General features: G+C 52.8%; 2 protein-coding genes across 45 annotated transcripts in view; one reads left to right on the plus strand and one right to left on the minus strand.

The window, feature by feature from the left end:
* The window catches only part of LOC120812009 (uncharacterized), a 519303-nt gene that overhangs the window by 210152 nt on the left and 295081 nt on the right, over window positions 1-14070 (minus strand). The window lies entirely within an intron of this gene.
* hecw1a (HECT, C2 and WW domain containing E3 ubiquitin protein ligase 1a) overlaps window positions 1-14070 on the plus strand; it is a 30825-nt gene that overhangs the window by 12871 nt on the left and 3884 nt on the right. For 4 of the 10 annotated variants that reach the window (XM_040167157.2, XM_040167163.2, XM_040167158.2 and 1 more), the window contains 22 exons: window positions 1206-1348; window positions 1457-1557; window positions 1821-2773; window positions 3045-3597; window positions 3720-3746; window positions 4890-4979; window positions 6570-6723; window positions 6888-6991; window positions 7072-7178; window positions 7495-7680; window positions 8204-8338; window positions 9060-9165; window positions 9246-9342; window positions 10203-10286; window positions 10377-10483; window positions 11019-11133; window positions 11326-11439; window positions 11768-11920; window positions 12683-12781; window positions 13305-13434; window positions 13532-13678; window positions 13769-13883. In XM_040167157.2, coding sequence (XP_040023091.2) covers window positions 1206-1348; window positions 1457-1557; window positions 1821-2773; window positions 3045-3597; window positions 3720-3746; window positions 4890-4979; window positions 6570-6723; window positions 6888-6991; window positions 7072-7178; window positions 7495-7680; window positions 8204-8338; window positions 9060-9165; window positions 9246-9342; window positions 10203-10286; window positions 10377-10483; window positions 11019-11133; window positions 11326-11439; window positions 11768-11920; window positions 12683-12781; window positions 13305-13434; window positions 13532-13678; window positions 13769-13883 — 3820 coding nt within the window. The remainder of the gene's footprint in view (window positions 1-1205; window positions 1349-1456; window positions 1558-1820; window positions 2774-3044; window positions 3598-3719; window positions 3747-4889; window positions 4980-6569; window positions 6724-6887; window positions 6992-7071; window positions 7179-7494; window positions 7681-8203; window positions 8339-9059; window positions 9166-9245; window positions 9343-10202; window positions 10287-10376; window positions 10484-11018; window positions 11134-11325; window positions 11440-11767; window positions 11921-12682; window positions 12782-13304; window positions 13435-13531; window positions 13679-13768; window positions 13884-14070) is intronic. The other 6 variants (XM_040167159.2, XM_040167164.2, XM_078096927.1 and 3 more) reach the window with 2 other exon arrangements.

The raw sequence follows: 14070 nt of genomic DNA on the forward strand, positions 1-14070 counted from the left end.
CATGACTGAAGGTCTGTGATACGACATCTAAATGATATTTCTATAATACTACTATGTTCAGGGGTTAAGTGGGAAGGTGAACATTTCAACACAAGTGGGCTGAGGCCGTAGTGGTGTTGTAGTGGTGTTGTAATGGTAGCATAATGTTAGTTAGTTTAGACCCAGCCAGGTGTCCGTTGGCTGAACTTTGATGGTCAAAGGTCAAAGGTCAGTTTAACTTCACGAAACCCGCTTGGGGCCATATGTCCAGAATTCATACGGCAATTATGATGAGTAGTGTAATGTGCTGCTGTGCAGTCTGTTCAGGTCGATGGAGCACTGTGGCTGCAGTGAGGTTGTTTCTCTTCCCTGACATGTTGAAGCTCCACTGACAGAATGATGGGATTTCTGCATTCATGTGCTTCTCTCTACATGAAATCCCCAGGCAAGAGGTGCTCTAGCAGGATTCATCATATAACTGCTGGATTGGGACCAACATGTGTCACTTCCCGTTGAGACTCACTGAGCATGAGTTTTCCGATGATATATGTGTCTTAGTGCTGTACAAAGATAAAAAATGGAAGCGATTAATCTTTGATTTTAATTTTAATCCGATTAACAGCGATTAATCGTAGTATGACCGAAATTCAATACTGCATTAAAAACTAGTGTATTGCACGCTTTTATTTAAAAACAATGTTCACAGAACAATATAACAAGCACTCTCAGAGCAACAGCAACTTAACATATAGTATATTTATATATCAGTTTTCCTTTTCTTTCTGAACAGGTGCCAGAAGAAACATTTGGTCTTTTATCGGGGAACAGCAAAATGCAGCACATGTTCAAAACAGTGCACAGCTCAGGTGCACTAGTAACACTAGTAACCCCACATTGCTCCTGTAGCAGTGTGAGTATTAGCCATCAGGGTGTAAATGGCTGAATGATGACACATAGGGTCAAACAGATTTAAGAGGTCTAGAGAGAAGAGCAGAGAAGAGAAACACAGGTAGATCCCATTTATCATTTACCAACACTATCTGACACGGAACAGCCAGTCCAACCTCCTCCAGTACATCACATGGCGTCTTTCACTAAGAACTCAGAATTTAGAGTTCATTTGCTTTAAATTCCCCACATGATTGGAACACCACTATTGTTTAGACGTCCTCGTCATGGTCCACGCTGCCTTAAATTGTGTGTGAGACTCTCTCCTCTCCCTGCAGAGGTTCTCCTTCGTGTCCCTGCCCACTGACGTCCTGGAGATCGACGTGAAGGACAAGTTCGCCAAGAGTCGGCCCATCATCAAGCGTTTCCTGGGGAAGCTCTCCGTGCCCGTCCAGAGGCTGCTGGAGAAACACGCCATCGGGTAGGAGCCAATGATATCGGGTGTCCCTGTAGTGCTGCGAGAGGCAGACCTCCATCTACGGGCTGCGTTTCCATGCGCCTCTCCCACACACGTGTCTTGTGTCCGCAGGGATCGGGTAGTGAGCTACTCTCTGGGCCGCAGGTTGCCGACCGACCACGTCTGTGGTCAGCTGCAGTTCCGCTTCGAGCTGACCTCCTGTATTCACCCGGGTACCAAGCGCTCTCTTTGTTCTCACATCGCCGAGGAAATATGTCTCAATGTGTAGATACATGCTTTTCTATAAACACACAACATTTAAGTAGACTATAATACTGACTATGTGCACACACACACGCGTACATATAATGATGACAAATATACAGAATCAGATAAGTGCAATGAGGTGATTAATCATCATGCATGTGAGGGATGGAGACAAACGTGTGCACCACCCGCTTTAACGCCACCGCGTCTCCGTGTGCTCTGTCCTCAGATGATGAGGAGATGTCCCTGGTCATAGAGGCAGCCTGTCCCCGGGGGGGGGCTGCAGCCAATGATGCAGCCGATGACGACACGCTGAGCGTTGGACCGGACATGCCTGACCTCCCGCTGGACGCCGCCCACGAGCCCGAGACCTCAGCGCCGCCCCCCGTGGTGGAAGTCCCCCCACCTGAGGAAGTCCTTCCCGACGAGCCCGAGGACGAGAGCGCCGTGGGGGAGGAGCCACGGGTGGAGCCGGAGGAGGGGCCCCCAGCTGGACAGCAGGCGGAGAACAGTGAGGGGGGGGCGCAGGAGGAGCAAATAGCAGGGTGTGTTCCACAAGCTGAGGAGGAGGCGACAGTAGGAGTGGACGAGGAGGTCGGGGGGGGGACGCAGCCGAAGCCAGACTCTGACAACGCTGAGTCAGCAACCAGTGGGACTGCTTCTACCGAGGCCCCCACCGAGGGGAGCGTCACCTTCCAGGAGGCCCCCACCGAGGGGAGCGTCACCTTCCAGGAGGCCCCCACCGAGGAGAGCAGCACTTTCCAGGAGGCCCCCACCGAGGGGAGTGTCACCTTGCAGGAGGCCCCCACCGAGGGGACGGAGGGAGGGGAAAGAAGCTGCGTCCCCTGTGCCTGCAGGTCCCTCTTCACCAACTACAGCGGCCACGCCCCCCCGCGGCGCAAGACCCGCCCATGCTCCCTCCCCGTGTCGGAGCTGGAGACGGTGATCGCGTCGGCCTGCGGCGAGCCGGAGACGCCTCGGTCCCACTACATCCGCATCCACCACCTCCTGCACAGCCTGCCCTCCGCCCAACACAGAACCCTGAGCCAGGAGGAGGGGGAGCCGGGGGGGGAGGAGGACATGGGCAACCGAGACACCACCTCCACATCGCCGACGCTCAAGCCCTCTAAAGAGGAGGGGCAGGAGGAGGAGGAGGAGGATACAACGCAGTCTCCCTCTCAGGTACTGCCCCATCATGGTGGTGTGTGCGGGGGAAAGGGGGGGGTCGGTGTCAGAGCCACGTCAGGGACACCATGTGAGATAGATGACGGACACAGGTGAGCGTTTAACGTTCAGGCTTCCACGAGGACACCTGCAGGTGAGTGTGGTTCTAAGCTCCTCCCCGTTACCCGTGGCGATCTACGTCCAGCGCGGCGGTGATGGAGCAGCCAGCTGGGGACTCGCATGCTCTTCACGGTTACGTTCTGAGGTGCTGATGTCCTTCCTCCTGCAGGTCACTGAGTGCCCCGCCCCCTGCTGCCGCCGCTCCCTGCCCCGCAGCCTCTCCATCGAGCGCCTCTCGGAGCTCAACCAGCTCCTGGAGGGTGACGGAGGAGGAGGACCCGCGGCCGTCAGGAGGAGGTCCCGCTCCTGCCTGGAGAGCGAGGAGGGGGACTCCAGCACCGGAGGAGGGAGGAGAGTCGGCGGCACCTCGTGCGAGTTTTGCGACACCTCGTGCTACAGCACCTCCTGCTACAGCCCCTCGTGCTACAGCACCTCCTGCTACAGCAACTCGGGCTACGAGGGGAGGAGCCGCGTCTGCAGCCACACCCGCCTCTCCTCGGTGGACAGCAACAGGCTCTCCGGCAGCACCGTCTTCTCCTCCCAGGACGAGGACGAGGACGAGGAGAGCGCCTTCGAGGCGCTGCTGGACGCAGGGCACGTGGCGGAGGGCCAGGAGGGGGGCCGGGCGGGCGGAGAGAGGAGCACGGGGCGGATGAAGGAGGCCGGGAGAGGAGAGCCGGGGGAGCCGGCTGTGGTGGGGCCCAGCGACGGAACCGACACGGGTGAGAGGAAGTGGAAGCTTGATCAATCATTCACACTCTAAGTACTGAACAAGCGAGTGGCATTATTACTATAACATGTGGATCAATGCACGACACTTAGTTGTGATTATTCCTTCCTGCAGCCTCCTTCATGGATTCATCAACTGCATGTGAGCAAAGAGACGTCTCCACACAGGCAGAGAATGCCTTTTATTCCTCATTTACATCAAACCCCCGTTAGGCTGGACCAATGAAAGCAGTGTAGCAGCTCCAAGTCGTTACTTGTGGCGTGTCCGAGCATCATGATGTCATACTCATGAACGCACGGTCACGTTAGCATTTAGATCAGATGGAAACTCCAAACTCCTCCTCGAGGTTCCCCATTAAGCACCAAACAACCTGCACACACTGCACGAGCCACCAGGTGTCCTCAGGTCGTCACCTGATCTCCTGAATGTGGACAGGGGTCACTGATGACTGGGTGGTGTGTTCTTTCTGCAGGGTGGGTGTCATTGTGTCATTGTGTCATTTTTGTTCCAGGTGTGTATCCAGAAATCGCTACGTTTATGGTCATCAGGAAGTCGATAATTACCCTTAAAGGCCTCTATGTCATAGTATAGTTATCACCGAAATAATGACAATAATCCACTTACTCAAAAAAAAGGTCCGTTCATCTTTCCAGTTGGACGTTTTCGGGCTGTCGGACTGAAGGAAACACTCAACATGTCCAATAAGATGATCCCTAGTTGAAAAAGTCCTTTCCTTCCCTGTGCCCGCAGCCCCGCCCCCCTCATCTCACCTGTCAATCACAAATCATCATTTACAGTCATTGTGCATTTGTGCTTCTTCTGATGTTAATGGGGGGGGGCAGCTTGTGTTGCATTCAAACGCCACCCTTCCATCTCACCTTTCCTTGCCTAGCCCCGCCTCCCCCCCCACCTGGGGGCCTTCTGTCCTGTTCCACACAGGGCCTCTCGGGCTTCAACGGCTTTAAGAGGTACATGACATGAAGTACATACATGATACAGATGTGGTCTGGAGGTCCATGGACCCGGGACAGGAGACGCACACACGCCTCCACACAAATCCATTATAAGGTTTGATGTAATACATTTCCAACATGAAAAGAAAGCAACAACACGGTGAACACTGGCTTGGACCTCGGTTACCATGGTAACTGTTGAAACTTCAAAGCATTCAGTTCAACTTAAACCCATACTTCTACAGCAGAGAAGGTTGCATACCGGTCGTCTCCCCGTCCCCCCGGCGGTCCACATGGTCATTTACCCCGTACTGTCTCTCTGGTCCCGTAGGCTCCTCCCCTCCTGCTGGCCATCCAGTCCTGCGACCCAGCCATGACCTAAACCATTTCCCTGCTGCCACTGACCAAGCCTTACCTCCAAGTAAGAAGCCACGCCTCCCGGTCTTACTCTGGAGTCCCGCCCCTCCATCAGAGTGGCTGCTTCCTTCAGTGTGGTGCATGCTGCCACGGCTGTGTGTGTGTGTGTGTGTGTGTGTGCATTCATCTCCCATGTCACCATGCCCCTCCCAACACGCCTCCTGTAGGTCAAACTGCTGCTTGGATCCTTCCTGAGTGTCGGCAGCTGCTCTTCGTTGATGTAAAGCAGGAAGGTCCGAACCCCCCCTCAGTGGGGACAGCATCACCCATCCGCCCCGATCACACCACCTGCTTCTATCCGCCTGTTAAGAGTCAAAGCTTCAGTTTGGGTTCGTTAGTTAGTTACTTCGGGCCGATCAGCAGCACCTTGTCTACTGGTGTTCTGTTCCAGCTCAATGATAATATAGTGAAATATTGTCACTCATTAAGTCATCCTGAGCAGCGGTTACCAGATTGTACCACCTGCTGATGCATGCTCAGCTAAGTGTGTCACTAAAGCTGCTGTCCCATAAGACGTCCTTTTGTTTGTCCTGTTGGTTAGTCCCACCTCCATCACGCTGTGCACCATTGGAATGGCCACTAGCACTACTAGCACGTAGCTAGCACCATCATTCCATAAACGTGTGCATCATGACTCCATCATTCCTGATGCACACGTTTAGAGAACTGTGATCAGACAGGCTCCCCCCCCCCCCAAAGGAGCGAGGTGCGTTCCATCGTGGTGCACCGGGGATCGGATCCACTGCCGCTGCTACATTTACATTACCCAGAACACCTTGGGCCTGATGTCATGGAGTAGGGCCACCCGACCCAGGTAGCACCACCTGTTCTCCTTCATCTTCCTCCTCACCCATCAGCTGTCACAGTGGCCCCGCCCCTTAAACTGGTGCCGTTCGCCATGAGTGGAGGCCACTTTGTTTAGAACACCACGAGGTCCTGTGAGATTATCTGGACACTGATGCACAAACATCTTCACCATCAGTTGACCACCACGTATCTCTGTTGTCTAATATAAACACAAATGGATCATATTGTGATATATGTGGAGATTTGGGAGAAAGGGATCAGTTCCAATTGATGGAGACGTATGAAGGAGGTGCAGATGCTGCTGAGGAGCCCGTCACAGGCAGCTGCTGCCAGTTGGACCTGCTTCTCTCTGAAATCTCCTTTTGGCTTCTCCAAGAGTTCGGTCACGTTTCTGCAGCTATCCTGACTAACTGCTAACTCCACCCACGTGCTAATGCTGATGAATGCTGTTTGATTGGTTTTGTATCCACTGGATGAGTGATGCATTTTCGTTGTGTGATGCCGATTTAGTTTCTTAAGGACATGTTGTGTGATCGGCAGCTGGTGGACACTGTCTCCGTTGGACTTTTTTGAGCGTGTTATCGTGTCACTACTTGCTCTGTAGCCTCTGGCCCTTCAGCCAATCAGGTTGTCAGAAAACACGCCAGTTTGTATCTGTGGTTCTGTTTGAAGAGGGTCTCACCGAGTGCAGCTCAGGGGGACGACGTTGAGCTTCTTTCCACTTAATGACATTCGGGAGACGTTGACATTCGTGTGTTGACATCCAATTCACTGCATCCCCCCACAGACTGGGAAGCTCGCATCGACAGCCACGGCCGAGTCTTCTACGTGGACCATGTCAACCGCACCACAACGTGGCAGAGACCCGTCCACAGCAGCAAGTGTCACCACGGCGTCCCCCGCTCGGGGTCCACGCAGCAGATGGAGCAGCTCAACAGGAGGTCAGACCTCTCTAGCTTCTCCCACACAGCTTCATGTTTTAATCACATAAAATGAAGGATGAAGGAATGACAGAACTCATGCACTGTGAACATTGCAGATAGGCTGTATTGTGAACCCAGTCATTCTCCACAAGCCAATGAGCTGCTACTTGTTGTTTGTGCAGGTACCAGAACATCCAGAGGACCATGGCCTCCGAGGAGGACGGGGGGGGTCCCGTGCTGGAGCGCAGCGGCAGCACAGAGGCTGATTGTGATTCGCCTCCTGCAGGTAGCGTGCTGCGCCCCCTCACGGAGTACGCTCACAGGCTCCCGCTACCTGAAAGTAGCTCACCCGCCTTCTGTCTGCAGGCCCCGCCTCCCCTGTCAATCACCAGAAGATCAGCCATCTCCTCCAATCACCGGCTGTCAAGTTCATGACACACCCCGAGTTCTTCACTGTGCTGCACAGTAACTATGTGAGTGGACACCTGCTTGTTAGACCACTTTATATGATACCACCGTTACTGACCTGTGCAATGTGAGTCCATCTACTTCCTGGGAGACACCAATAGCGTTTTATCACATGTTCACTAATATGGTTCCTTTCATTTGCGTGACGTGTTATTTGGAATTGGAACAATTGGTTCTCAGCAGTCAGATGTTAGTAAGATGTCTGATGGAAGAGTTTGAGATGTCATGTGGTGGTGATGCCTCTCCACACATGGAGGAGGTGTGTTAATGTGAGGATCAGAGGCCCACACTGTCACAGTGAAGTGTCCCCGTCCCCCCCAGGCGGCCTACCGGATGTTCACCAGCAGCAGTTGTGTGAAACACATGATCCTGAAGGTGCGTCGCGACGCCAGGAACTTTGAGCGCTACCAGCACAACCGGGACCTGGTGGTCTTCCTCAACAGGTTCGCAGACACTCAGCTGGAGCTTCCCCGGGGCTGGGAGATCAAGAGCGACCCGCAGGGCAAGGTGGGTGTGAGAGCTACATTCATCCGTCCTCCTTCTGGCTACTGTACTATCAATGACGCGTGCGTCCACCCGGTGAGCCCGTGGACTCTATGTCCACCCACGCCGATGTCAGCCTTAGACCCCCCCACAGAGAGTGAGACCCTCGTGGACGCAGACAATACAGACTTGAGTCTGGTTCAAAACCACCAGTGGACTCATGTTTTGTACACAAGCCTCTTTCTGTTAGCCACGAGAAGACTTTCCACAGAATAGGAGGAGTCAGTGACTTAAACAGCCAATAGAAAAAGGATTACGTACACATGTCAAACCTACCTACTATGAGACGTCCTTGGAGATGCAGTAACAGGTGAGTGGCAGATGATGAAGTAGTGTGGGGGACAGACGGACGGAGACACGTCCACGGGCAATGATCTGAGGGTGAAACTAAAGAACAGCAATGAAACGTACGAGAGCTTTCAAATCCCCTCTGAATCAGCACAGCAGAAACTGTACAACGTCCCCCCAATGTCTTCCTGTGTCCCAGTCTTTCTTTGTGGACCACAACAGCCGCGCGACCACCTTCATTGACCCCCGCATCCCGCTGCAGAACGGCCGGCTGCCGGGTCACCTCGCTCACAGGCAGCACCTGCAGAGACTCCGCAGCTACAGCGCCGGCGAGGTAGCACACGCACACTGACGCCATCAGCGGGGGCACGCTCCCCTTCCTGCTGCTCCCCCGGGCTCCCTCCCTCTGTGAGGGGAGGCAAACTCCCCATGATTCTTACGTTACCTGAAGGCATCGTAGTGGTCGGAGAGGTTCTCAGCTGGTGATCTGCAACCAGATCCGCTGCACACTGCTCCTTTGAGGCGGATCCTCTCCCGGGAGGGGAGGGACACAATGCACGGATGTCATCGTGCAGCGGGACAGACTCACTCAGACACAGGCCCCACGTGTCCCTACTAGAAGAGACACGGCAGAGATTCATTTTTAGCTGTAGTTTAGTTTTGTAAAAGGACTTTTCCCTCCAGTGGAGGAGCACACTGTGAAGTACAGAGTGTTCCTGGTCCTAAAGGAACAAGCGGTGCACAGGGAGCTACCATCTCGTGCTGCCTGTAATGGAGCCGTTTGATTGGGGACACACCTGACTTAACCTTTGAACATCAGACTAAACGCCTACCGTGTGTTTTAACAACACAACTATTCAGCTGAAGAATGTACACAAGTATTTGGTGTTCTGCATGTTAGCTTGAGTGCTAGCATGCTATTAGCATCGGCAGCAGAAGACAACCCATGAGGAGCGTTACGAGGTTTGCAGGGTCACATCTAGCAGAGCTGAGAGGTGAGTGGAGGGACAGCTGTGTCTCGCTGTAAAAGGTGTCCCTCCGCTGTTTGTCCTCAGGCCTCGGATGTGTCCAGGAGTCGGGGGGCTTCTCTGATGAGCAGGCCCGGAAACAGCCTGGTAGCCGCCATACGGAGCCAGCACAACTCCCAGATGAGCGCTCCGTGTAGGTCGCACGCCGTCTCAGCGCTCACCGAGGGGACGCGCTCTGTAGTGATGTCTGCCTCTCTGCCCGTCTCCACACAGCGTACAACGACAAGATCGTGGCCTTCCTTCGACAGCCCAACGTCTTCGACATGCTGCAGGAGCGCCAGCCGAGCCTCAGCAGGAACCACGGCCTGAGGTACGCTGCCCTCCTCCTCGTCTCTCTGGCACGGATGAGTGGGTGGACTCTGGGTGAGCATCACTCCGTGTGAGTCACTCGCTGCATAGCCGACATCCAGAAGCCGTGAACACACTCGACATTGGGCCTCATTCACCAAGTTATTTCTTACATTTGTTCTTAAGAAAGTTCCTTAGAGAAGTCTGATTCATGGCGTGTTCAGCGGGATTGTCTGCAGGTGCATAATGATGAATCCCGATATGTTGGCTTGTGCCCCGTTGCTCCTATTTAGCAACGGCTAACGGCCCGTTAATTCCCATAAAAGGGCAGGAGATGGCAGTGCCGTGTGCACACTCAGAGAAATGTCAAAAAGACGAGGGAAAGACGACGGAGGCCTCGACTCCAAAAGAAAGGAAAACTTCAGTGAGATATTGCTGCAAGTGCAAAACGCAACATCATATTTAGCCGCGGTAAATAAAACCGCTGCATGGAATGCAGTTACCCGCGCAGTGAATAATGCATCCGGGAGAAGGGAAGAACCCATGAAGTAACAAAGAAAGGGTTTGATTGTAAATCAGAGGCCAAAAAACAAAACATGTCTCAAAACATAAAAGACGTACGTACAGCATGACAATTCAAAGTGCTTTACAAATGAGCAGAAGAGTAGATGTAGTGTGCATTCATTAAAACAAACAGACATGTATGTTCCTAGCTGGTCCTTGCGTGGCGGCCGTCATCAGTGATGTCATGTGGCGTCAAAGCGCCACACGCAATGCTGATGCTCCCGAGGGACCCGAGTGGTCCGGATCTCATCATGGATTATGTTGTCATGGAGGATGTCCACGTTTAACAGAACTAACTCTGACTTTGTCCTGTTTCAGGGAGAAGATCCACTACCTTCGCACAGAAGGTGCCCAGGGGGTGGAGAAGCTGTCATGTGACGCCGACCTGGTCATCCTGTTGAGGTAAAGCACACACTGAGTGTGTGGTACCAACTCACAAAGCACTGCACTCACATAAACAAACACTATTCTGTGCTTTTCTCCTCCCTGTAGTCTCTTTGAAGAGGAGATCATGTCGTACGTTCCTCCTCACCCCATCCACCCCGGCTTCAGCCTGTCTCCTCGCTGCTCCCCCGCCTCCTCCCCACAGAACTCTCCTGGTAGGTCTTTGGCACGACACCATGGGGGCCGATGACGTAGTAATCCCGTTCTTTATGATTGGGTGGGTAGAATTATGGAGGACTAATCTGTGGAAGACTGAACGTACCTGAATGAAATGAAGTGCGGACATTGTCTCATGTATTTCCTGATCAACACACAACAGCAAGTTCAAGAGCAGCGTGGACCTGCACACACTGAGTGCCGATCTCTTCTTCATGAACAAACTTAGACAAGGACCAGACATACGTCATCCTTGCGCATCATAACCTCTCCGGCTGACATTAAACCCGATTCCTGCGGCATCTTCTTGTAGAACATAAAGTAGCTCCATGTGGTTGGATGCTGCAGCAGAAGTGCACAACCCACGCTGCATTATCACAAAATCACATCATTGAGCTCCTGACGTTGATCAAGAGCTGTGTGTGTGTGTGTGTGTGTGTGTGTGTGTGTGTGTGTGTGTGTGTGTGTGTGTGTGTGTGTGTGTGTGTGTGTGTGTGTGTGTGTGTGCGTGCGCGTGTGTGCGCGTGCGTGCAGGCCTGCAGAGGGCGAGGGCTCCTGCTCCTTACCGAAGAGACTTTGAAGCCAAGCTGAGAAACTTCTACAGGAAGTTGGAAGCCAAAGGCTACGGACAAGGCCCGGGCAAGATCAAGTAAGATGGGATTACACCCGGGAAGCCCTTTGTGACATCATCAGCAGTGTGTCATCATGGATGTGCAGCTACTTGTGTTTGTGTGTGGAGACTGAGCCACAGCTACCATCAAAGCAAGAGACATCTAAGTATAGAAGGAAAGTCAGACATGGCGTGCTCTGGGAGGGACTCTGAGTTTCCTGCTCGTTGCAGGTTGCTCATCCGGAGAGAACACTTGCTGGAGGGAACCTTCAACCAGGCAATGTCGTACTCACGCAAAGAGCTGCAGAGGAACAAACTCTACGTCACTTTCCTGGGAGAGGAGGGGTGAGACACACACACACACACACACACACACAGCGCGGTGCTGTTCCTGTAGGCTGCTTTGCCACAGCGGCCTGTGAGCTGCAGCCCGCGTGCATCACCGTCAGGCTACGGCTGCTTTCCCTCTGTGACCACCGTCTATGAGAAGAGGACTCGATTCCCCAACAACCAAAGCCCCGTTATTTCAGTTGAAGGTTTTACACGCATGCAGTACATGTGCTGAACACATGACACGCCTCCTCTGTGGTCTCATGTGTCTAATCGGGCAGAATAAGTCGACATTTTCTCTTCAGCTGGAGTGAAACCTTTTCAACGTGTTTTGCTCTCTCAGGTTGGACTACAGTGGCCCGTCCAGAGAGTTCTTCTTCCTGTTGTCTCAGGAGCTGTTTAATCCGTACTACGGCCTGTTTGAGTACTCCGCCAACGACACCTACACCGTGCAGATCAGCCCCATGTCAGCGTTCGTGGAGAACCATCTGGAGTGGTGGGACACACACACACACACACACACACACACACACTTTATTCAGCTGCTGTCCATTCAGTTGAGTCACTTTGATGAAAACCAGCGATACGGTGCCGCGCTGAGAAGTGGAGAAACATGTTTTCTAGATCCTTCCTGTTTGTGACTTGAGAGCAGGTGAAAGAAGGTTTCGTCTTGGTCCTCTTTCTAAGCTCATGTTGTGTTTAAATCTGTAAAAAACACATGTTTGTTTCTGTAATACTGACTTTGGCCACAAGGGGATGAAATACACCTCCACCTGTTCCAAATAGGACGTAAAGGACGTGCCACTTATTCAAAGGCCTTTCTAGCCAAAGAGAGTAACCACACACGTCGTCCTCTGCAGGGCGCACTGCGCCTCTTGTGGCGGCTGTGTGTACTACAACAAGAAGCAACACATGATGCTGACAAAAATAATTCACCTGTTCATCGCCTGGGACAGTAATGTGTTCATAGCTGCTGGCACTTCATTAGAAGTGATTTGGCTATTTGAACAATTGTCATTATAGTTGTGTGTTTTACAAAAGATACTATGTCCAATATTAAGAGTAAATATTTGTGTAAATATGTGAAAGCGTGTTGGATTCAGTTGCTTCAGCAGCACGACATCAGTCAACAAAGAGCAAAGTCAATAGCGACAGTTGAGTGAATACAAAGTTTACTAGCAGGATTATTTTACTGGTTCATGTGTCAAAGTCACTGATGATTGACTCTCGTGTTCCCTGTGTGTGTGTGTGTGTCCAGGTTCCGCTTCAGTGGGCGTATCCTGGGTCTGGCTCTGATCCATCAGTACCTGCTGGATGCTTTCTTCACCAGACCCTTCTACAAGGCCCTGCTCAGATTGTCAGTACACCCCCTCTGTGCTGGTTCTCCTGCAGACACACACACTGTCAGAAACATCGGGTTCTTCCATGTGAAGGAACGGTTGAGTGGACACAAGGATTACGGAGCCTTTGTGGTGTCTGTGCATGTACAGACCAAACAAAAGGAACCCGTGTATATGCATGTGTTTATATCCATATTGTATACATGCATGAATATATGTATATCTATATGTTCCTCATTAACTAGAATGCGCGGTAACGTTTGTTACTGTTCACTGGAGACGCGCGGGGAAGAAGCTCGCTCTGTGTCTGGTGGTTTTGGCGCACTGTGGCGCCCCCCAGAGGGGAGGAGTCTGAACGGGGAGTGTCCAGGCTGAGAGGTGATCCTTCCTGTCTCTGGTCCTCTGAGGAGCAGTCGGTGTAGAGGGAAGAGGCAGATCTAAAGAGCTCAGCATACGTCCATCTAGGAGTCTGTGATCCGGCAGCAACTGGTTTGACTCACTTACCCAAGCTGCGTCCTGGTGGCTCTGCGTGTCCTGCAGGTCCACGGACCTGTCTGATCTGGAGTACCTGGACGAGGAGTTCCACCAGTCTCTGCAGTGGATGAAGGACAACGACATAACCGACATCCTGGACCTCACCTTCACCGTCAATGAGGAGGTCTTCGGCCAGGTGGGCACATGGCGCCACATGCAAAGCGTTGTTTAGCTACAGGGTGTTTCTGTCCCGCGTTGACCAGCTTCGTACCCGCCGCTCGGTGCGTTGCCAGGTGACGGAGCGGGAGCTGAAGTCGGGCGGCTCCAACATCCAGGTGACGGAGAAGAACAAGAAGGACTACATCGAGCGGATGGCCAAGTGGAGGGTGGAGAGAGGAGTGGTGCAGCAGACGGAGGCGCTGGTCAGAGGCTTCTACGAGGTAAGCCCGGCTCTCTGGTCCACAGCACTTTCAGTGAGTCCCCATCTGAACACAGCGATGAGGTCACATGGGTGTGTCTCTCCGCCCCAGGTGGTGGACTCCAGGCTGGTGTCGGTGTTCGATGCGCGGGAGCTGGAGCTGGTCATCGCCGGTACCGTCGAGATCGACCTCATCGACTGGAGGAGCAACACCGAGTACCGAGGAGGTGTGTGTGTGTGTGTGTCTATCCACACAGTTTGTTAGGCGTTGTCAGATGTTTGTGCAGACACGGTAGTAACAACGTAGCGTAGCCTGTGGCCACTGTGGGACACTAGGACCAGGAGGACATTCTAGCAGCAGGGCGCTAATCAGACTACGCTAGCAGTTTATGATAATAAAAACGTTATAATCGA

Source organism: Gasterosteus aculeatus, chromosome 21, assembly GCF_964276395.1.
Source record: "Gasterosteus aculeatus chromosome 21, fGasAcu3.hap1.1, whole genome shotgun sequence".
NCBI lineage: Eukaryota > Metazoa > Chordata > Actinopteri > Perciformes > Gasterosteidae > Gasterosteus > Gasterosteus aculeatus.